The sequence below is a fragment of the Manacus candei genome, unplaced genomic scaffold, assembly GCF_025592945.1.
Source record: "Manacus candei isolate 608988 ecotype Guabito, Panama unplaced genomic scaffold, ASM2559294v1 h1tg000088l, whole genome shotgun sequence".
Lineage (NCBI taxonomy): Eukaryota > Metazoa > Chordata > Aves > Passeriformes > Pipridae > Manacus > Manacus candei.
In genome coordinates, this window is record NW_026138136.1 from 7,092,767 (window position 1) to 7,116,522 (window position 23,756).

General features: G+C 40.7%; 1 protein-coding gene across 24 annotated transcripts in view; it reads right to left on the reverse strand.

Moving 5' to 3' along the window:
• LOC127482446 (poly(rC)-binding protein 3-like) overlaps positions 1-23,756 on the reverse strand; it is a 493,280-nt gene that overhangs the window by 29,073 nt on the left and 440,451 nt on the right. For 13 of the 24 annotated variants that reach the window (XM_051812791.1, XM_051812785.1, XM_051812786.1 and 10 more), the window contains 9 exons: positions 21,089-21,112; positions 20,961-20,993; positions 18,180-18,296; positions 12,685-12,816; positions 9,881-10,009; positions 7,629-7,772; positions 2,893-2,949; positions 2,331-2,406; positions 474-526 (listed from right to left, as the gene is read on the reverse strand). In XM_051812791.1, the coding sequence (XP_051668751.1) occupies positions 474-526; positions 2,331-2,406; positions 2,893-2,949; positions 7,629-7,772; positions 9,881-10,009; positions 12,685-12,816; positions 18,180-18,296; positions 20,961-20,993; positions 21,089-21,112 (765 nt within the window). The remainder of the gene's footprint in view (positions 1-473; positions 527-2,330; positions 2,407-2,892; positions 2,950-7,628; positions 7,773-9,880; positions 10,010-12,684; positions 12,817-18,179; positions 18,297-20,960; positions 20,994-21,088; positions 21,113-23,756) is intronic. The other 11 variants (XM_051812793.1, XM_051812787.1, XM_051812780.1 and 8 more) reach the window with 6 other exon arrangements.

Genomic DNA, 23,756 nt, shown 5'->3' on the forward strand with positions numbered 1-23,756 from the left:
GGTGCAGTGGGGACTGGTACAGCATGAGCCATTGTGGAGCAAGCTCTCCACTCCCTGGCACAAAGGACTCCAGCCCAACACAGAGCACATGGGGCTGCATGTTCTTACACCCCCTTTAGCCCTTCTGCTGAGACCACCCGTGCTGCTGCCATCTGAGAGATGAGTTTTGGGAACTCATCTAGGAAAGCAGCAGGCACCCAGGCTTTAATGAAGTCGATGAAGCACCTCGGCACCAGCACCATCAGGCAACCAACCCAGCATTGCTGGAGACCTGACACGAGAGGGAACAGTCACTTCTGCTGCTTCCATCCAGCATTTCACTAACCTCTAAGCACCCTTTCCCCAACAGACTAAATGCTGTACAGTTTATTCTGGGGGCTACTGTTTACAGATCAGCCAAAGATGGGAGGTTTCCCCTCTGGTGGCAGAGGAGCGAGAGAAGAGAAAGAGATACGGACTATTGGTCCACTTACATCATTGGGAATAGTAAGTTCATGGGAACTGGTTGGAGTAGTGGCATCCAGTCCTATTCAGGGGACAGAGGGAAAATGTTACGCCAGCTGTTTGCAAGAAGGGCAAGACACAACAAATGAAATTTTAAAGAAGAAAACATACAGAAGGCAGGAGAGAAAAAAAAAAGAGAAGAGAGGAGCAAAGAAAAAAGAGAACTGCTAGTGAAACAGAAAAGAAAGCAAAGGATGCAAAACTCTGAGGGCTGGACTAATTTTAAATGAGTCTTATTTTAATTAACCTTTAACCCACCAAAGCAACAAATGTTACATGAGATTCCACAAGGTCATAAAAAACTTCTGGAAAATGAAGGGTTTCCCCTAAAAATAGTCTCCAAAGTTTGTTCTAAACACATCAACTGAGAAATTAATGGATGGCTGAAATTTGACCTGTCTACCAGGAGTTCTAGAATATGGAAAATTAAAGCGGATGTCAAATGAACAATTAGCAGAACATAATACATAGATATGAAAAATAAAAAAATAACAAATTAAAGTAAGGACAAGGAAACTAACTTAGGAAAATTTGGAAATTATATATGTGGGATTAGTTGCTGAAGAAATGTTGGGAAGGGTAATTTTGGAAGGGAAATGGACAAAATACTCTAAGCTGCATACATTTGTTTGTAAATTGGGTGGACAAAAGGAAAATGCTCAGGAAAAATGGAATTACTGCTCTAACACACAGTGACATTACAGAAACGTATATCTCACAAATATAACCAGGAAAAGATTGGGGAGCAGCATGTTAATGACAAGAATAAGGAAAATACAAAGCTAGGAAAGGCAGTTTAGTATTACTTGTAGGTATTTTATCAGATACATCATAAAGAAACAAAAGAACATTTTGGATGTCATGTCTCTTTCTCTTATGTTCTCTTTTTTGCTGTTTATTGTATTATCTGTACAGACATGCCAAAAATACCAATTTCCAACTAGAAAAGGTGGAAAATAAATACTCTACAGAAAAGTGACTTGCCTACATTTTACTGATGTTTACATTCAATTATGAGTTGCATATGCTTAAGTCACATTCTACAAAAATATCAAACAAGTTGCTCACGGAATTTGATGTATGTGATAAAATGTTATTTGCCATACAAAGCATGTACCAGCACATATGCACTTCTGTTCTCTGAAGTTTTTAGGTACCAAGCATGTTTGTCGTGAAGCACAGTAAAAATGTTTATTTGCAGGGTTAAGTGACTTCTCACTCTTGAATCAAGAATTCAGCCTCAGCTTTATTAAGCATAGAACAAATTTGTAGTCCTTAGCTAAACTGCCATTGGACTTTGTAGCTATCTGTGTTATCTAGTAGGAAGTGAGGCACTTGTCCCAGCAGTGCTGACTACAGATGCTCTCAAGAGATTTGGCTCTACAGGAATTCAAGTTTCAGCATGCCATAATTTCTTTAATTGGTATTTCTGTACCATGAATACATACTGTTTTCCCATTTTCATTTCTTTCTGAACTATGTTACTAAATTGGACAAGGAGCATGCCCAAGTACTTCACTTGTAAGCAACTGGTACATACTGTATGGTCCATAATAACTTTATGAGGACTGAACAAAAGAAACTCAGGGCTTTTAGCCAATGGCACAAATGAAGCAGTTGTGATTAATAAAAGTAACAAACAAAGCATGTTTTAGTAGTGATGACAGGAACTGTAACAGAGGTTTGGGGGGGAAGAAGACAGGTTAATGTATAAAAACAGAAGGATTGCTGGTCATTGACCACATTTATTATTAAAATGATGTAATGACCACGGGAAACAAAGCTGTTAAGAAGAAGGACATCCCCAGGGGGTCATGGGTACGTACCAGGGAAACCAGGGGTGGTCTGCCCAAGGGGAGTAAAGGGGGGATGCTGCATAGCCAACTGGTGAAGCTTGGTCAACTGCAGGGCAGGATGGGAAATTAGAACTAACCAATCAAATGGAATTATTTCAGAGCAGAGAAACCATCTTACATGTTCTAAAACTGGATTAATTAAAATTATATTGAAAAAAAAAGGTTTAATAATTCATTCTATTCTACCGTAGAGGAAAAAAAGAAAACCCAAACTGGTTATAAATGACATCTCTACTGTTATTACATGTAATGGCTGTTGTTAATATTAACTAATTACTGTAGGATTACATATTAAAAGAACTCAAATATATCACATGCGAAAAAAGACCAAGATAACTGTCATTTGTTCCTGGGCCATTGTACTTTCTAGCAATTATTACACAAGGTAAGAGATGCAGCTGAGCTAACACTTGGCTATACAGTGTGTTGTTCAGGAAAGGTGTCCTTAGGCCGTGTCTTTATTGCTACCTGTAGAAAGCAAATGCTGCCCAGAACAAATAAGAGGGAAAGGAACAAAAAGGGAGTAATTTACATGTGCTGGACTCACGTCTGGATGAGGGATGGCATACTGCCCCTGAATCGTGAATGCCTGAAAACAAGCACAGTTAAGACACAGGTTAGTCAGGTGGGACAAGCAGTGCTCCTGTTCTCATCAGAAAAGCTTCTCCTGGCCCCTTAGGTAAATGCTACCTGCATCGCTTTCAACACTGAGTGAAGTTTAATTGTCTTGTGCTGCTTGATAACTCTTGGCACAGAACAGAAATGTCTCTGTCAGGCTGTCCATGTACCCCTTGCATGCAGAGGATGCCCAGTGCCGCTGCCTGAGCTCTGACAACCTTGACCCTCAGGACCTCAGAGCTGAGGACACTGAAGGGGTCAAGGAGCACAGGGGGTGGCCACTTCCCCTCACTGCTACTCTATCTGCCCAGTGACACCAATGCACATAGGGAGATGCTGATGCTGAAGCAGCAAGGGGCACAGCAAAGAGGGGACAGATGTGCCCAGTGGATGCCCTGCCCTGCTCTGCCATCCAGCTCCTGACTGCTATGTGTGTGCATGGACACATGCCAGTCAGCTCTGAGTCACCTCCTCTGGTTATCGACAGCCACAGATGCTGAGTGCCAGCAAACACGTGCCCTGGGACACCTCATGGGGCTTGCACCCCAGGCTGCCATGCCAGGGGGTATGAGAGTACATGTTCTGGATGGCAGTCTGTCCTGCACTGCCTGGGTACAGGGCCAGCAGGCCAACCTGGAGATAGGAGCATGATGGAGACCCCCAGCATGGTGGTCTTGTCTTCCACAAAAAGCCAAATATTCTCCCTCCAAATTCAGCCATTCTGCACCACAAGAACAGTGCATGGGGTATAGTTTCTGGCATCACTTCTGGCAGGACTGGGCTGAGGTGGGGGAGGCAAAAAAGCATGTGACAGAGAAGGGATATAACTGGCACCAGTAAACACAGTCCTTTGTCTCTTCTGCTGGTTCTGTTCAACTCTCTGCAGTGGCCTACAAACTACAGAGAGTTTATGATTTTCTATTGTATCTGAAAGGTATGGCATGCCAGAAAAATTTTAATGTGCTTGTGCTTAGACAGGCAGGAAAACAGAAGGACAAATTATAACATAAATATTTGTAGTGGGAGAATTATAAACAGGAACAGAGCTGATTAGCTTAGTTTGCAAAATGCTTATTTGACAAAAGGCCTCTTAGAAAGCAATGAATCCTCTGCAAATGATCAAACAATTCATTTAATGGAGTTTGGATATTAAAACCTTTAATGTCTCAACTGCGTGATGCACATTTCTGCAGCAGAATTTCCCTTCTGGAGAAGAAACATTTCATTTAGTTTTTAAATTAGTTATAAAGCCAGGCTGTAATCAGGCAAACATTATGCACATGAGTAGTTTTCAGGCAGAAGTGTGGGGCTCAATGGGATGTTCATGGGCAAACATATTCATGTGCATCTATAGCGGATGGCCATCAATGAGGGTTTATGTATCAAAAGACAAGCTTCCAGTCCACCAGAACAGGTGATCACTGCCATCAGTGGGTCTAAAGGAAGCACGTGTTCAAGCAAACAAGACGTGTTTAACTGTTTTACCAAATGAGGACAAGCTGAGTGGGGGCTCTGTGCTTAGCCAAGCACAGGAGCAGCCTCAGGTTTGGAAACTCCACTTTGGTGTCTGACCCTCTGTGCTGGATCACAAGTGTCCCTTCTGGTCTCAGCTTTACTTCTAACCTAGCTGAGAGAACATCTTTCACATGGCTGTTTCCCAAGCAGTGGTCTGCAAACCAGCAAGAATATCTCACAAATCACCAGTGAACCTAACGAAATTCAGCCCTTATCTCATCATTCCGCTCCCTCATACTTCCATGTACATATACAACAAAGCAAACAGACTGGAGAAATAACAAAAACATTCAGTGCTTGGACTAGTTTTACTTGGTCACTTTGGTTGTCAATGAAAACCATCATAGCAGCATGGACAATATGAGACTTGAATTTTCTTTCTCAGTAAAAAAAAAAAGAAAAAAAAGAAAAAAAAGAAAAAAAAGGAAGTTCTTAATTTCTTGGGTTCCCAAAAGGTCATTTGATTGATTTAGGTTGAGAAAAAAGTCTTTGACAGCTTTACCCCTTAGCAGGGGAACCACGTGTTTCTGGGGCTGAGGCACACTCAGCACAAGCCTGGGAGAGTCTGCTGAGACATCTGTCCTTTGATGGAAGCAGATCCATAGCTCATGTCTCAGTGAAATGTTAAAGCCAAGGGCAACTTTCCTACTGATGTAAGTAACAGCAGGGATAACCCGGTCTTCAACTCTTCCTCAATTTAAACCATAAAACTGCTATGGGACATAAAGCAAAGCTGCACCCTGTGAGTACCCATCTGAACACCAATGTAGCACACTGGGTAGAAATTTCCAATTTAACCACTGCATATGCTAAGTATTGGTAAAGGGGCAGAGCAGGGCAGTATTCAGTTTCCTTTTAGTTTTTTTTATGCAATGCAGTATCAAAGAAGCACAAGAGAATTAAAAACAATACTTATAGTGGAAGAACCCCAATTTGTTAAAGAAAACTAAAAATTTTATTTTGCTGATGTTGCTTGATATGCAAGTATTAAAGAAACCAAAACCTTTTGAGATAGCCATGTTGTAATATAGAACAGAAAAATAACTTCTGATAGTGCAGCTAAAAGGTTGAATGTGATTAACAGTGCTGATAAAATTTTATTTTCAGTGTTAATTTCCACTTATGAAACATGGTTAAAATGTCTTTCCATACTGATGTCCAAACACACCTTAAGCATTTTCTTAAAAAATATGCTTAGCCAGAGCACACAGAAAGTCAAAGCACATAGAAAGTGTCTGTCTCTTAACACTCTTTCTCACATCAACAAGGCTGCATTAGAAAAGTGAGAACACTCTTTTAGCTGATAAAACTGAAGATGACAAGAGTATTAAGAACGGAAAATAGGATGCTTTCAATTATTTATACAAACTGCTTGGAGCATTCTAGCAAACAGTTTCAATACTTTTGAGCAGTCATATACGCAGACAGTTTTTGATGGCAGTAGCAATTACAATACTGGTAGAATGGGCTGCTGCATACATATACACATATTTCTTAAAGGAAAGCACTGCAGTGTAAACATATATATGGAGTAAATTATTCTGAACTTTCAGTCATAGACCAATTTCTGGCAAGCTATTTTAAATTTCAGTTCAACTCTGGTAACTAAGGAAGCAGATTTCTTATTTTGAAGACAATTAGCATTGGCAGGTTTGAACATGAGGAAAGATACTACATCCAAGTTATAAAAATCTGCATAAACATCACAACGTATCCTTACAGACTAGAAAGTAAAACTCCAAAACAAAAAAATTCAGAGAGAGCTCATGATAAAGGGTTGTCAGAAGTAATGGCATTTTGGTGTTTGCTTGAGAGTTGCAGGAGCTTCCTTATACAAGCAGATTGTGGTGGCACAGGTCATCACACCAATAATACCAGCAGCACCTTGTGCCCTCGGCCCCACCAGGAACCCAGTGTCCAGCTTCTCATATGACTTCCAAATTGCCTGGGGTGGGACATGGTCTCTAGGGCTGCTGTCACAGCAGCTCACACCCCACAACAGGGTGATGACCTGAGGTGGGCTGATGGGACGGGAGGTGGAACCTGCTTGCAGATGTTCCACCATGTAGGTGAGTAAATGGGTAACTGCTTAAAAATAGGTCTTGACATCACCATGGGGAAAAAATTTGGCTGGGTGGGGGTGCCTTACTGCCAAAGAGGCTTTACATATGTGAATCCTGAGTAGAGAGATGGCTGCCTTCCTTTAGGCTGGGTTTAGGGGATCAATTTCCCCTTGAGTTGGACAGGGTTGCAGCATTTCACTGCTCCACCACTGCCCGTAGTCTGGTGGCTATACAGGTTCCCTTGTGAGCCTCCCACGGTGTTTTACAGAGTACTTATCAACTGTGCTCATCATTGGCTTATCAGTGACTACAGCTGCATTCCCCCTGCAATGGATGATGGCAGAGAAATTTCTGCTATGTCTCAGCCACATGTTGAACACTCATTTCAGAGCATTACCAAAAGACACAGAAGAATCACACTGCACATGGGTTTCTAAAGGCAGATGAGAATCCTGACTGATATAGCTTAACATGAAGGGGGAATCATCAAAACCTCCTTGCATAAAAAAGAAACAGGAACACTGTTCTTATGTTATCAATCAGGCTGTTGCATGCCGTGGTTGGTAAGGTCTACATTTGTATGTAGGTAGTTCGTGCAACCTCAGAAACCCGTTGCTACTTGGTCCCAAGGGACTACAAACAGCAGACATTGTGCGCGTGTAAATTTTTACTGCAGAACGCACTATTTGGTCCCAAAAAATATGAAAACTACGAGAGAAAAATTATGTCTTTCATGAGCAGAGATGTCCTGCTGTTTGATTAGCTCTGAAAACTGACAAAACTGCTTATACTGCTAGTGGAGCTACAAATTAAGAGTCAAAAAACTGACCCTACAATAAGGAGATTTGTCCCACTCAATGAGCATCTGATTTGGACACCTCTCAATTCACAGAAGGGCAAACTTTTCTTAATTACAGAATTCAATTTTAAATCTTGGTAAAATACCAGTCATCACATTTTGCATCAAGTTTGCAATGCAGTGTTCTCCTGTCCTGCAAACTGTAAGCACGCAGAGTAGACAAAGCACATCAATACTATACCAGGCAAGAAAGAGTAAAAGTTGAAAACTAACAGGCGCTGGCTGAGGTTGGGCCAAGACGGTGTGGTTTCCAGCTGAAGCCAAAATGGTGTCTGCTCTTACCTGGCCACCTGCAAAAATGATAGGTGCAGAGGCAGGTTTGGGACGGTAGGGGATGGTGGCACCTTTGGGTGGGGACTGCAGACAAAAACACAAAGCAATCAAAATGCAGAATGAAGCAGATCTTGTATTAATAAAATCTCTCTTTATTTTGGTCACCTCAGACAACAAGGCATGCAGATAACCCAGCCCACCCTGTCCTCCATCCCATCAGATCAAAAGAATGCCAGAGGCCTCCTGTCTGGGCTTTCAGGGGAAGAGTTGAGGACCTACTCCACAGCCAAAACAGGCAGTGGTGACACTTGTGGTTCACTACTGCCACTGTCAGATGAAGCTATGAAGCTTAATTAAGCATACCAAGGCATTTCAGGAAACACGGGCACAATTTTGAAATTTGTCATTGTTTTGGAAGAGTCCAGCCTGGCCTCTTGCTTTGCTAACAGAGAGCCTCTCTCCTGCTTATCAATTTTTCCCATACTGCTTACACTTCAAGGTTTCTTTTTTACCAACTCAATTAAGTCAGCTGTTCCATTGCAAATGATCAGCCTGATCCTGCCTTTCGTCTGACTGAGCTGGAAGGCTGGAGAAAAATCCTCTCACCTTCAGCAGGACTGTAACAACGGTCTGTAATGCATCAAAAGGGGACCTGTTCCCTGTAGCCCAAGGCAAGAACCCAAGGGGAAACCCCTGCCTGAGGCTAACTTTATCCTCCTAAGTAAAGCAAGAGCATGTGTCTGCAAAAAAGGCTTCAAGCTGTCTGTGGAACACCTAGCAGAATGGTACCCTGATTTCAGTGTGCTGACTACAACTAGAGAAGGTTACAGCAATTTGTGTGTCCATGAATTGGTATCATATAATTAGCTACTGCATGTCAATGAAAGTGCTTGTTGCCAAATTAAATATATGCTACAAATTAGAGCCCATATGTGTTCTTAAATGTTTGAAGCAGCAAACTGCAGCTAAGCCAGTGTCCTCTTTGTGCTGCTTGCTATTTGCCTAACCCTAAAATTAAGTACTCTTAAGTGAAAGCTGGCTATTTAAAAAGTGGCTCTACCTGTGGAGAAATAGGATTGTGTCTCTCTGATTTTGAGAAGCAGCTTCTCTCTTCTTCTTTACTAAATAACTATTTATTCCACCAATGTCACATAGACAGTAGACTACATTCAGTAGTTACAAAGCTAGTAACTGTTGCATTCATGTAAAATATTTCTAAGAAACTAAAATTATTTCTTAATATTAGTTTCTATTCTCTTGTATTTTTATACAGAAATCCCTTCCTCACAGTAGTCCAGCAAAAACTGAAGGAAGAGTCATTTTTCCCCAGTAAAACACTGGGGATTTATTGGGTTTTATGCTTTTATTTGCATTTAGGCTGTATGACATTTTAACACAAAGGCTCTATGTCATTTTGATGCACTGCATACTTCTGAACAGCCAATAGCTGTAGTGCTGTCTCAGATACTCCACTGTTTCTCCCCTCTTTAAAGAATAACAAAACAGTAGGGTGTCAGAGGCCACCATGAGACAGTCCTTGACTAGATTATGTAAAAAGCAAAACAAACCTAAAAACCACAGAAAATTTTCCAGTGGAAAATGTGATAAAAGCAGAGATGTTTCACGTTCATTGTCAAAAATTACTAGGTCAAAATACTTAATTTTGATTTGCTAAAATTTTTTTTTTACAAATTTCCATTCAGTTGAGAAATGTACTTGCATGAAATTATGGGCATTTTCAGCAAGGGGATTTTTACATAAATTAATTTTGTATCATTTAAACTAAGAGCTAAAAACCCTGTCATCAAAATAAAACATTCTGGCCTTATGCAATGACCTGACCCTAAGGAATATCCTGACTAGTCAGAATTATTTCTATTTAAACAAGACTTAGGGGTTTTCTTCCCTATTCTGCATCAGAATAAAATGCATTTCTCTCAGAACAGCTGCAGCTCTGTGCTGGACCTGGTTGTTGTTTGACAGTGACATGACAGCCTTGATCTTTGATTGCTAATCCCTGCTGCGAGAGGATCTCAAACACCCAGAAGGGCACAGTCTAACAGAGCCCTCTGGAAATTCCCAGCACAGGAAGGGCAGGCAGTACCCCAGGGGAGCCCATGGCAATTGAAAATTATTAATACTGTGTTTGAGCAGCTCCCGAGTGAGAGGTGAAATGCCAAGTGCTCACTCACCTCCAGCATAACCACACATATCTGTTTCACACACTGGATGATGGCGTCGGGAGTGCCCGAGATAGTCACTGCGCGCTCCGTCGAGTTCGGCAGCATGTCCCCTGCTACCTGCACCTGGGCTCCTGTGGACTTGAGCAGAGACAAAGCAAAGGGAGTGTCACCACGAGGAAATGGCACCTCGCCAAACCCAGTCATTCACCTCTAAACTTTTTGTCTTTTCTTTCCGAGACACGTGGTGGAGCGTGTATGTAAAACTCGTCCCCACACTGGGGTCTGGTAGGACATGGATTTGCCTGTTCAAGCCAATTCGTCAGCACTCCCATCCGAGGAGGATTAGTCCTTAGCTGCTGTTAATGAATCAAATTGTGACCTGAATTTCAGGAGAAGTCTTTTAACCCTCTTGAAGACAGACAGTTGTAATGCTGACTAAAAAGTTAAAAACGTGAAATGAAGTACTTTTCAATAATAAAAAAATGAAAGGAAAAAAATACCAATAACTGAAGAAGACTGACTAATCAAATGTGTCTCAGATAAATGGCTCTTTAATCTATTGATGGCTGATTTGTGTTGCTTGTTGAAATCTGAGGCTGCCTTATGCTGTATTTCAGGATGGTACAGAACCACTTCTAAATTATAATTAGTGTTGATTCAATATATGCATATCATCAACTTTTAGCTCATTAATGAACCCAAGGAGGTAATGAGCCACTTTTGAGTTTTTTTATTTTTTAAAATTTGATCTTGGCACTAATGTGTGTTAGTTAACAAAAAAAAAAACCAAAACCAAAACCAAAAAACAAACAAACAAACAAACAAACAAAAAACCAAAGAAAGAAAAAAATACTAGCAGTCAAAACAAATGCTGACATTATTTCACAAACATGGAAGACCTTTTTAATTCCTAGAAAAAAACTCAGGCATTTGATATTGAGTTAGGTCTTCCACATATTGCAAAAAAGATCTATTCCTGACTGTTGTTGTACTGCAGTATCTGGGGCTTTTAAAAAAAAAGTATTTTCAGTAACCACTGACTTCATGTCAGTCAGCAAGGAGTTAATTTGTTTTCCTGCTGGTTACACACAACACATGTTATTCTTCTCTCCAAAGACTGATTAAATTACTGATTGTATCTTCTATTCACTACTGCTTTTTAAGGCCAAAATATCAATTCCTTGCTCTGTAATAGGCTTTGGAATTTTGCCATAATTTGATCAACCATCATGCCTTTTTTTTCTTTTTCTTTTTGTAATCTTATCTTGAAAATAGTACTGCAACCCTCCATGTTGTTTCTGGATGCACGACTGAACACAAAAGACCATCCCTCGTGCAACTGCTACTCTGTGTGTTGTGTGATGAAGAAATTGCTTTTTAACGTACATTTCTGGGTATGTGTACATCTAGCACAAAAGACTGCCAGAGTCATTCATGCATTTGCTTCCAGTGTCAGTCTTTTTGGTCATACATCAGCAATGAAAAAATGAGTAATATTTTGTCCGTTATGCTTAAGAAAATGTGCAGTGTGACTTCTTGCTACATTAGCCTTATCAAAACACCTATTTGGCCAAACACTATCCTTTTACTTCCTTGTACTAGACTAAAGGTAATTGCTTATGACACTATGCTCACCAGGATAATCACTTCAGTCATTTAATTTAACCAACAGACCAATTTTACCTTTAAAATCCTATGTCCTAAATGCATTCTTTCAGTACTCTCAATGGAGTTACCCATACTTAAAATAAAATCCAAGCTGCAAAACCTAGAGCTAAGTACTCACTAGCACACAGTTCACACTCATGCCTGCTCCAATTTTAATACAACCAAAAAATCAACTTAAAGCTTCATAAAACCTACTGTCTTGAATCTACATTTTAGATAAAAAAGGAACACGGTAAAGCCTGTCAAAAGTGGGTTTTTTGACACAGGTAAATAAAAAAAATGGATCAACATGTTATCTTAATATTCAACATTTCATCCTCTGTTGGAATGAATACAAATTTAGATGGAATACTGTCACTTTCTTCAGACTAATAATCCACTTTTCTAAAATTTCCAAGTCAGATTTTCTCTATATAACTAAGCATGTTCCTAATTTTCTTGTAGTACTGATTACAAACACCAAATCCTTGGCTTGGCATGTGCCATATTGTTACAGTCATGCATGGAAGAATTAAAACTGGCAAAGTACGATAATTTTTGCATTTTTTGGTTAGAGGAAAAAGTGGCTGCTAGCACATTAAGTGAATACCTTAGCTAAAGTTTGGATTAAAAAAAACCCCAATATGTGTTTGTAATACATGAAACCAGTTCACCTGTAGCACATAAACACTAGGGAGAAACAGAACAGGAGCATGAAAATCATATTTTTCTAAAAAGTAGAACCTGGACTTCCCAGTGCTACCTGGGTCTTTCTCTGTCTGCAAGCATGGTAACTAATTTGGAAATGGTTGCAACTCTCTGACTTGGGATAACCTGAGTATGGCTGGGGAAGGGCCTGTGCCTGAAGAGAAACTTGAAGATCCATTTCTGTCACTGTTGTTTCATTAAATTGTGCATCAAGGGCTTCATGTATTGTAAAGCTGTTTTTCTATTTCACACGTGGTCTTTAGTGTCAAGGACAGTACAGCTGTCCAGCACAGTTGGACCCACTGCTTCTCCTACAGCAAGGTTTTTACAGTTTTTTCACTCGCTCATGCTCATGCTGGTGCGATGAGCAAAGTGCAGTGGGTGATGCTGGCAGGGCATGCTGCAGTAGGATGCTGAGCTAGCCAGTGTCCCCAGCAGACATCCCATGACCTACTTACCTCCCTGATTTCTTTGATTTTGGAACCTCCTTTTCCTATAAGGGATCCACACTGACTTGCCGGGACGACGAGCCGCAGCGTTACGGGCGGTTTGCTTGTCACCGTGCTGTTCGTCATTGAAGCGTTTATGTCCTGTAATCACAATGTCAGTGAGCATTAGCGGGGGATTTGTCACTCCTGGTAAGCACTGAAGGGCTCAGAGAAAATGCCCGTGGAGACCTGGGGAGCGTGCAACCAGTTCTAGTTTGTTTTCTGGTGGGTAAAACCACTGGCTCTGGTGGTGATACACCATAAGCATGAGCCACACAAGCGGCTTGTGCCAGAGGAACCCTTCAGCTGTTTGCAAGTCCATGCTGTGGGGTCAGAGGGCAAGACAGGGAGGAGGAGGTGGTATCTGTCATTAGACCAGCCCAAACAGATGAAAAAGGCAAAGAGGCTTTTGTGTTCACAGGCTTCCAAGTCCTGTCTTGGTCTCTTTTCCACCAACTCAATTAGAATCTTTATATTATATGATATGTCTTTACATTTCACAGAGTTTCTTCTCAGATTTGGTACAAAAGACAAAGATTAAAAAAGGGGATGACAATGAACCTGTGAATAATCTGAAGCAGAGAAAATCAGGTTAGTTTGACAAATATTTTGCTGTCCCCTAGATACAATTTCTCTTCTGTAGCAGATCCATAAGCACTCGCAGAGCTACCCAGTTTCAAAATCTTTTCCATCATGGCTATGTAACCAGAGTACGAAATGCTCAGCAGAACAGCAATTGCCTGTATCCAGGTACTGTAACATATATCTGTGTATCTCATTATCCAATGAGACTATGCTATACATTCTCATGAGCATCTCAATATACTACTTGTTGCAAGGTTTAAACTGTTTTAAATATATTTTTTTTGCCAAAAATCTTCTAGGCAATACAAAAAAATCCCTCTAAAGGCTTCATCACAGAGGAAAAGACAAAGCTTATCTTCCCATTGATCAATGGGATGCTCTTAAGGGGACTTAGGATCACAGAAATAAAAAGCCACAAGCTGCATGGCACCTGTCCAACAACTCGTAAGAATCTCAATGTGTTTTGGTAACAGTAGCTATGAACTAGAAAGACTGTCTCATCCATCTGTGAGGTGGCAGGGCACAGCTATTATACCTTTCACAGAAATGTTACCCAAGAGATTTGGACAGGAATGAGAAAACATGCATTTTGTACTAATTTAACTCATTTGTGATGCAACACGATTTCCAGCAGACAGAACTGATATGATTCCCTACATTCTCACTTATCACTTGTTAGAAAAACAAAAAAAGGTGCCTATACTGTGCAATCAGGACCTTAAATTAAAAAAAAAAAAATCCAACAAACTACTTAGTACTTCAAGCAACTCTGCATGTCTCACTGAACTGGTGTGGAAGCCCAGTAACACCAGCACTGATCACTACAGTACCTCCCCAGCTCTGATGGCAGCATTCTTCTGTCCAAGAAATGGCTTGGGATGACCTTGCTCAGCTTAAAAGAGAAGAAAAAAAAATCTTGCATGGAATGAAGCACTGCTGCATGTGACAATCATTCCTCTGCCAGCCAGCAGTAACTCACATTTTGTTTAGTGCCTGTGTCAGTGAGAGGTTGCATTCCAAAATAAAGTGAGAGGGATAGCAAAATTTTGCAGCACACATGTATCTGAAATAAAGGCCAAGTCATGCGGATTTTTCAGCTGGAAGATGTCATCTCACTATATCATGTTTGTGGCAGGTGCAGGCACACGATCATCCAGATGTAGGTAAATAACCCTCTTTAGCCACACAGCACAACCCTGATAATGTCTCCATACAATCTGTGGCCTGGCCTCAAAGCCTTCGCTGCACTTGCTGCTTTCAAAAGCACTTTGCAAAAACTGAAAGCCAGTATTCTCTTTATTTTCTCCTCAGCATTTAAAAAGAGCAAAATCTAAATATGCAGGCTCAGCAGTGTGGAGTGCATAAAGGAGTCAGTCCAGCCTAAAAACATGACAAAAGAGAAATGAGCAGAAAAAAATCCCCTTCAGAACTGAAGGCTCCCAAATAGGGCTCTTTCTGTGGCACTGCATCCATCTCCTCAAGGCTCTGTCAGACACTAGAGCAGGACCTCGCATGGCTTTCTGCCTGCTTGGTGGGCTGCTCCTCAGCCTGCACAGGCTAAATGGGAGCCTGGAAGTGCTGGGAGTGCCAGCTGAGCTGTACCTGCTGGTTACTCCAGTGCTTAACTACCACGTGCTTCCTCTGGATTATACACTTCGAAGCAAAGCTAGAGCTGCCCCGCTCACCAGTGAAGTTCCAGCTGCATTTCTCAGGTCTCAGCCTCCAGTCTAGAAATGACTGCTCTAAAATGTCCTCTCTTGCAATTCCAGTGGTCTGCCAGGGCTACTGTCATTTTTTAACAACTCTCTTTTTCCTTTGCGGTGGATACTTAAATTATTTATGTAATTACCTACCGAGCTTGTAAATTCATCTAAGACTGGTAGAAAACCACCTTTTATTAGGAAGGTGGTCAAAGCAGAGTGATATAAGGCTGCAGAGCAACCTCAACGAGAACACAACCTTTCTTTTTTTTCTATCTATCTGACACATTTTGAGATTTTTACTGACAGTTGAAAGGCATTCCAAGGCTTCCATTTCTTCCTAGGCCCTTCCTTATCCCCAGGTATACAGCTGTAGGGGTTGAAATTAAGGGTTCAAGGGCTTCATGTCAAAATGCTTCCTGGGGCGTGCATAAAAAATACCAAAAAAAAATTCCTCAAAGCAGCAGTCTCACACATGCACCTTTTTTCCCTGTTTGAATGTAGCTGCAATAGCCAGAGCTGGACTGAATTTTTTAAATGACTGAAGAAATCTCCAACAAAAAGATATGCATGAAAAATAGCATTTGGTAGCTAGCTTATTTGTAATTTCTGAAACAGTACTTTATTTTGCCTCCAGAGTGTTACAGTTATCTCATTTTATTGACAGGAAGATTTATAGGAAACCTAACTGATTATATGAAACATATTTATTTACTGCTGTTCTTTTAAATATACCACAAACCAATTATGTTTAAAACTAAATACAGATATTTCAAAACTTATAATGGCAGTACTTGATTTGCAAGGAGTGTCAATACTCCTTTGCTAACACTCATATGAAGAGTCCAGACTACCTTCTAAACTCTGCTAGTGCAAATATGCATAAAATCCATCCAGATGACTGAATTTCAGATTTCTTCTCCTACTGCTATCCACAGCACTTTCAAAGACTACATCGTGTTGGGTGGTAGGCTGGGGATCTGATGCTGTGCAGTGTTTGATGTTTTTATGAAAAATGCAGCATTATTTCCACTGGGTACTCATTTTGGTGGGAACTGGCAAGGATTATCTGTGTTAATGATTCCCTCAGCACTTTTCAAGATAAGGCCCTATGCAGAACATGTTTTTCATGTAGAGAGCAGAGAGATGGCTCTCTCCAGGACTCTGTGGACTGGAGGGTATGGTACTGTACACAAAGCTACCTCTTAAGCTAGAAGAAACAGGGATTGGTTCAAGATGGGTAGGAGATAAGAGATGAGGAAGAGATGACAATAGGTGGTACTAAAACTGGGTTAGACAGAATTACTTGTGTGGTTCTGCAGGATTCAACCTCAAAATCATTATTATTTTATTAATAACAGGCAAGAAAAAAAAATTAGCATTCTTGTAAAATGTGCCATGTCACAAACCGAAGATATTTTATCAACATGTTGAAAGACTGGGATATCACACAGGAAGATCTAAAAAACCATGAAGGATGGAAGAAATATAAATAGGATTAACATTTGCAATATTAAAAAAAAAGGTCATTTGTCTGGGGGCTGACATGAATGCTTGCCAAGACTGAAGAGGTGAAAACACCTGAGCAGGAGCTGGGGATACCCACTAGGCACATGGCTGTGTGCAAAGCATTACACTAGTAAGAGGTGAGGCATTTCCAGAAGTGGTACAGATGTGTGATCATGATAACTAGGATGGCAGACTGTTAGTGCAATCAAATAAACCTTTGTAGAACTTCATTTGCAACCTGTCCACAATTAATGCACAGATTAAACACAAACTGTAACTGGAAACAGGTAGAGAGGGACTACTACAGTCACGAGAGGAGTGGGGAATGTGAGGGGATAAAATCAGTTTCTAAAAACACTTCTAAGAGAGGAATCCTCAGGGATGGAAAGGCAAGAATTATTTAAACCAGTGGCCAGTGCTGGCACAGAAACAAAGCTGCATAAACTGTTCATGAATAAATTCAGGTGAGGAGTGAAAAGAAAGTGTCAGATTATGAGAGACCCGAAGTCGTGGATCCAGGATCAGGAAGCAGTAAAAATTCAAAATAGTTTTTAATCATGTTGTGAAGTTGCAAGTTGCAAGTCATATGGCTTATGCTAGATGACAACTGCATCTGATGGCCTATAAGCTCTCTTCTGTTGTTCTAAACATCAGCAATCACCATGGGTAAATAAAGGCACACGTTGACATTTCTCATCAATGTCAGCATCTTCCAGTGCTATGGGGAAATGTGGAGACTAACCTCACTGATTCAGAAAAATAAGTACTCTTAAGAAAGGGATTAACATCCCTTTAGTTGAATCCTTTCTGGACAGACACAGCCCCTTTCTTCTGCTGTAGGTGATTCAGTCCACCTGTCTGCAGGCTCTTCCTTTAGGAAAAGGTGAAATGCTTTCTGCAAGAGCATCTGTCTCTCCAGAAATGACAGGAGAGATGCCTGGACTAGACATATGATTTTCAAAAGTAGAGGGAATTAAATCCTCTCCAGAGTGACCAGAGTTCGTGTTCTGTACTCTACTGTCTTTTCTGTGAGGTTCCTGATTAAGTGGTGACCATATCTAATTGTAGTTGGCCCATGAAACTGAAGGAGATCTCAGCACTTTACGTACATATCTGCACAGAACAATTATTCTACAGTGAATTGCGCTCTTGCCTTACTTTCTCTTAGTGCCTTTATTTTAATTGATTTTAAAAGCCAAGCTTTAAATATAGTAAGTGGAAATCATACACTTTGTTTTTAAAATAAAAATTTTTTAGTTAAATGAGTTATATATTCATTTTGACGTATCTAAAATTTACATCAATACCAGCTGGGTTTACATAAAAACAAAGTTAAAAGTTAGGCAATTATTCTTTTCAAATCAAACCCACAATGGGACTAGAATTTTTACAAGACATTTTTCCTACCATTAGTGCACATTACTAAAAGCAATTGCTGTTCCCTGAAGCCTCCAAAAAGCAAAAGAAATGATCAAACAGCTTGTAAATTGACCCATTATTTTTCTTCAGCATTGCTGCCAAAAGCATTTATAAAAATACAACCACTTTCATTGCTATTAAATAGAACATTAAACAAATCCTATTTAACATTAAAGCAAACATGAGAAAATTCAAACAGTGTTTGTATTTCAACTTGAAGAGAGAGCCCCCCCCCATATTTTATTTGCTTACCTCTTCAAATTTTAGTGCAATCATAGAAAAAGCTTTAAAAATTGCATCTGTTGGGCCTGTTATTGTCACAATTCTCTCTGGACAAGTGCCTTCTGAAATATTGATTCGAGCACCACTCTGTCAAAAGGAACAAATATTTTTCAAAGTTATACTTCCCAGGGAGCAAACTAAGCAGGATTAGGGATATAGTTTGGGAAGGAATATCTTGAGGCATCTAATTCCCTCCCCTACAACTGCAGCCCCAACATCATATAATTTCAGCATAAACTGATCTCATTTCAAAAATTCATCTAACTGCGGGAAGCAGGATCCTGTCGGAGTAAATACTTACACAGCCTTCTTTGCAATATGCAAATCACACCTCTGTAACTCAAAAGTTGCAAATAATTGCATAATCAGGTCTCTTCCCTTCCCTCTTGGAGGATTAACCTTAAGTAGGACTGCAGCTGCAGAATTTAAGACAAGGTGGTTGTCTCCAGGGGGCATCAACATCTCCCAGGAATGATGCAACTCTCAGGTTTCAAGCCTCAAAGGCAGGGTTTGACCTCTCCAGCTGGGGCATTACTTCACACTATGAAGAAGGCTCCTTATAGAGGGATGTGTCTGGTGTGAAGGCAGTCAATCAATATGCACTGATAAGCCTTGGAGACAGCCAGGATGGCTCTCAGGTATACTCAGTCCTCTTTATGCTACTGTGGTATCACAGAGAAAACCCCTAAACCACAGGGTTTTATATATTGTATTTTGATATATATTTATTTAAGAGGATCTTGGTGTAGATAATGATAAAATCCAGTTCAGGTAAGACCCACTCTATATGTTCCCTGAGGTTTCAGGCATGGAAATGTGTTAATGCAGCCTAACAAGTCACTGGAGCCTCAACTCATCCCCAGGCACTGACCTTGGGGACCAGGGCCCGAAACAAATATGGGACAACCTGGGTTAATATGGCCCTTTGCCTTCAGGGTCACCATGAGCACCCGAGGTGCTGTGTGTCCCAGACCTTATTCCCACCCTCGCTGCTTCTCTACAGCAAAAGACCATATTTCCCCATATGTAAGCACCCACACACAATAAGAGCAAAATGAAGCCCAAGACTACTGATAAAAAAATCGTGCTGCCACAGACCTGGGCACAGAACTGCGGTTTTTGTACTTTTCTTTAGGCCTGAAGTTGTCTCTGACATTTCCCGAATGACAGAGTAAGACGGAGTCACATTTTATATCATAAAGATGGCATGCAATATGCCACATCTGTCAGGAAAGCCAAAAGAAAGGTTGCCTTTTTTCTTTTAAAGAAGTATTGAAGAAAGTAGTAATTTAAAGGGGGACCAAGTTACCATGATGTGGAGACATAGCCTCTTAGTGTTTTGCTGATTCAAAGATGCTTATAATTCCATTATTTTAAAAAAACAACCAAACAAACACAGTGCCTTTTGACCACAGATACATGACAGTGTTTTCCAGGACTGGAAGAAGAACATTTGATATTTATCTTGAAAGACAAACCAAGGATCATAACTCTTCTCTAAGATGTTTAACTCAGAAGTCAGGAACACTCTCCAATTACGGCTTCCCTTCTGTGCATGCAATTTATATCCACAGATATCTGCTCATGGTCATAATTAATAATTAAACTAAAATGTGTTTAATCAACTGGTAGGATTACCTAGTATATTTGAAACATTTTTTCTTACCTTTTTTTTTAAGTCTTAGCAAATGTACTTATGTATGAAAACATGGGTGAAAGCTCTTATGGTCAAAAAAGGAGCTCTGAACTCAGTTAGCCTGACAATGAAATCCCTATTGTGTATATTTAAAGATGGATGTCCGCAATTTTCTTGACTAAAATACTCTGACATTTTCCTGCCACAGACCTTCTATCAGTGGACAAAACAACAAAGCAGCTGACATAGTAATGCACTGCAGCTTTACTAGAACCAAACTGACTTTTCCTGAGGCATCCTCTCTATACACTACTCCTAAAGTTTTAAACAGTGGGATTTAGCCTTTTGACTTTTAACAGTATCTTCAAAGAAGAAAAATGACCCAGATCTCCAGGTAAGATGTGATGCCTTGCAGACCAGTGTGGGTCTGTAACCTCCACCTGCGCATACCCCTCTGAAGACAGTGCAGGTTGCTCTGTGGCAGGGAAAGAAACCTGTAGACAATGGGAAGACTGAGGTTTATGCAGTGCCCTGTTTTAGTTAATCATTTTGTGTCTATGACCTTTTCAAAGGACGTGAATGGCAGGTGTGCAGGTCTACCCTGCCCACATCCTACTCAAAGATGCAAACTGAGGAAGAGTTAAGGCTTTGCCAAGACATGGCAGAGGGATGCTTTGGCTTACACAAGTCTGTCTCCAGCTCTGATAAGCTTGTGTCTACCCTCAAACTTGATGTGCATCAGTCTAATGCTTGGTTTCAGATTTTTGGAAACTGCCTAGGAGGAGGCCAAGCCCCATGCAAGACCGATGCTGGTATGCTAATGAAAGATATAATGGGCTCGACGCACAGAATAATGCAGGTAAGCTGTTCCTGAGATAAGACAGCAGCAGGCATATCGCTGTGGGAATGAAAGACTCCAGACTGCTGCTGCGATAAGGAGGTTACATTAACAACAATGTTTAATTGAGGCCAGCATATTTATACACCACCGCTTGCTAAGAATGGTGATGTTAAATTAACTGCCCACTTGATGGCAGCATCAGTCTGCATATGCTGAATTCCCTGTTCTCCGAGCTGGAAAGAAAGGCAAGTGAAGACATCAAGGCTTGTCTTACCTCCTCTCTCATCTTCTTCACTGTCTCACCTTTCTGTTAAAGAAACAGAAAAAAACGTTAGCCTGGGCTAAAAAAGAGAACTGATATGCAATATTTTGACATGAATACAAATAAAGTAATTTTCTGACCTTTCCAATAATGCTTCCAACCTCCTGAAACAGAAAAAAAGACATTGTGAATGATACAATTTGCTGCAGAAGAGCAGCAAGCTCTAGTTTCTAAGCTATTTTGCCATCACTTATTTCAAAACCTGCAGTGTGAAGCATAACCCCCTTCACTGTTTCTGTATACAAATATGCCATGTTAGATACAAAGGGGTGGACTAAAAATGCAGCTTTGCAGTCAACTGACTGTGCAAGAAAAACACCTTTAATAGAAACTGATCTTGTGGTTACAGATCAATCCTGCTACAGTGAAACACAGACAAATCCCTATCAGGGAACGAAAAGTTAAGAAATAACCGAACCGCACAATCTATTAGAGAAAATGAGGTGTAATACAAGCATCAAAATAATTGCTGGTTTCTCCAAGGGCAGGCATTTACCCCCTTTACACCATGTAATAACTAGAGCTGAATTTCCATGCTACCAAGTGTTATTGTGTAAACACCTGGTGGCCTGTTTTAATCTCCCTATTAGGCACTTACAGAACAATAACCGCTAATCACTTTTTAGGGATTTGGGAATTGCTACTAGGCTCCTACAATTTTCTCTGAAGGGAAAGAAAATACTGAGAAACATGGCTGTGAACATAGAATAGGGGAACAATGTGACAGTTCTGGTAGCACCCCAAGGGTTAAAGCTTGGGAAATAAAACCGAAAGGTAGCAAAAATGAAACTATTAACTCTAAAGGGAGTAGTCTGGATATGTTACACAAATCACACAGCTGTGACATCAGACTGGAAATCATCTGATGGAGAGACCAAATAAAGGAAAACAAACTCTTCTCCTATACACAGACTGGGAAATCTACTTCAATCGTTAAAGACTGTCTCAGATGGCTGAGCTGTCCCAGACATACGATACACCATTTCCCCTACTCAGTCTATATATTTGTGTGGTTCATCCTAAAACACAGTCCAAAGTTTAGATTTTAGAAACTGTCCTCCATTGCTCTATCCAATGACGGACTAGCGATAAAGTGGTACAAACTTCACTCTGCAGTAGAGAACTAACTGCAGTGACGTTAATAATTATTTTTCACCAGTTGCTTATAAGCTCATGCCATGAAGCTGTTGTGCTTGCAGCTCCTCACATCCTGCTCACAAGATGTAAAGACTTCAGTGAGAAGTTACCTATCTCAATGAAGAACTTTGGCATATGGTTTCTTTGCACTCTCTGCAAGTCTGCACATAACACCAGGCTTGGGGAATAGTCCAGACATTGCTGGACATGGCTCCTATCTGGAGTCACCTAGACAGACTGGAGAAACGGGCTGAGAGAATCCTCAAGGAGTGGAAAAAAATCAAATGAAAAGTCCCGTGTCTGGGATGGAAAAAGTCCATGCAGGACAAAAACTTGCTACCTCAAAACTGACTTTGCAGAAGAAGTCCTGAGGGTCCCATTGCACAACTTTAACCTGAATACATTACTGCATCAGCAGTGCAGCCCTGATCAAAGAAAGAACTGGACTTTATTAGCAGGAGCGTAGCCAACAGGTTGAGGCAATGATTCTTGTCTTCTTGTTTCAGTGAGACCATGCCTAGAGGATTGTGTCCTGTTTTGGGCTCCTAATACAAGACAGACAAGGACACACAGAGGTGAATCCAATGCAGGGCCACCAAATTGGTCAGGGGACTGGAGCCCAGGACACATGAGGAGAGGCTAAGAGAACTGCATTTGTTCTTAAGAAGAGAATGAGTGGGGAGTCTCATTGCAATGTGCAATAAGGAAAGCATGCTACAATACCAAATTCCTACTCAATACGAGGAAAATATTTTTTGCCATGGGAATGGCTGGACATTGAAACAGGTACCCAGAGAAGATGTGGAATCCTCATCCTTGAAGGTGGCTGAACTCAGCTTGGGCAAAGCCCTGATTAACCTGCTCCAATGGAATCTGCTTGATTCAGGTTGTCAAACTGGAGACCTTTGGGGTCCCTTCCAACCTTCAGGGCTCTGTGATTCTTCAATCACAGCCTTATACCCACTGAAGTCAGTGCCTTAATCGCCAAAAAATTCCTCAATCCAGTGAGGCCCCTTTTCACGTTTATTTTCAAACTTTACTTTTTCTGTTTCCCATTTCCCTTTTTTATTTCCCTTCCAACTGCTCTTCCAAGACGGCATTCTGCTCTCTTGTACATACTGATCAGAGAACACATATTGTCCAGACAGGCACTGCAAATCTTCCAGATATATGTGCTTTGCAAACCTATAGTTCTGCAGGCTGATGTACAGGAGAGCTTTACAGATCACACAGCCGTGAGTGTTCTTGCTAAAGCTTCCTGTTTCCATCTGAGACTCAGACATCTGTACATCTGCACACACAACGCAAAGCAGCAGCTCTGTGAGAATGGGAATTAATGAGGCAGACTCACTGCAGTTTGTCTTGTTACCAAATTATCTTAATATTTTCTCTTAATATGTGGCTTTATATCACATGGCTGAGACAGCTACACCAGCATGTTGTGTGGGCTCTAAAACGAGATGCAGCTTTTTTGTTAGCAGTGACAGAAATCTGGGACACCCATTCCCCCAAATTTTTAAGATTATACTATTTTTTTTTACATCGTCACTGTAACTCTGCCAACCTGTCTGTAATTGTTGAATGGGCTTAAACAATACAGGGAGTAAGGCC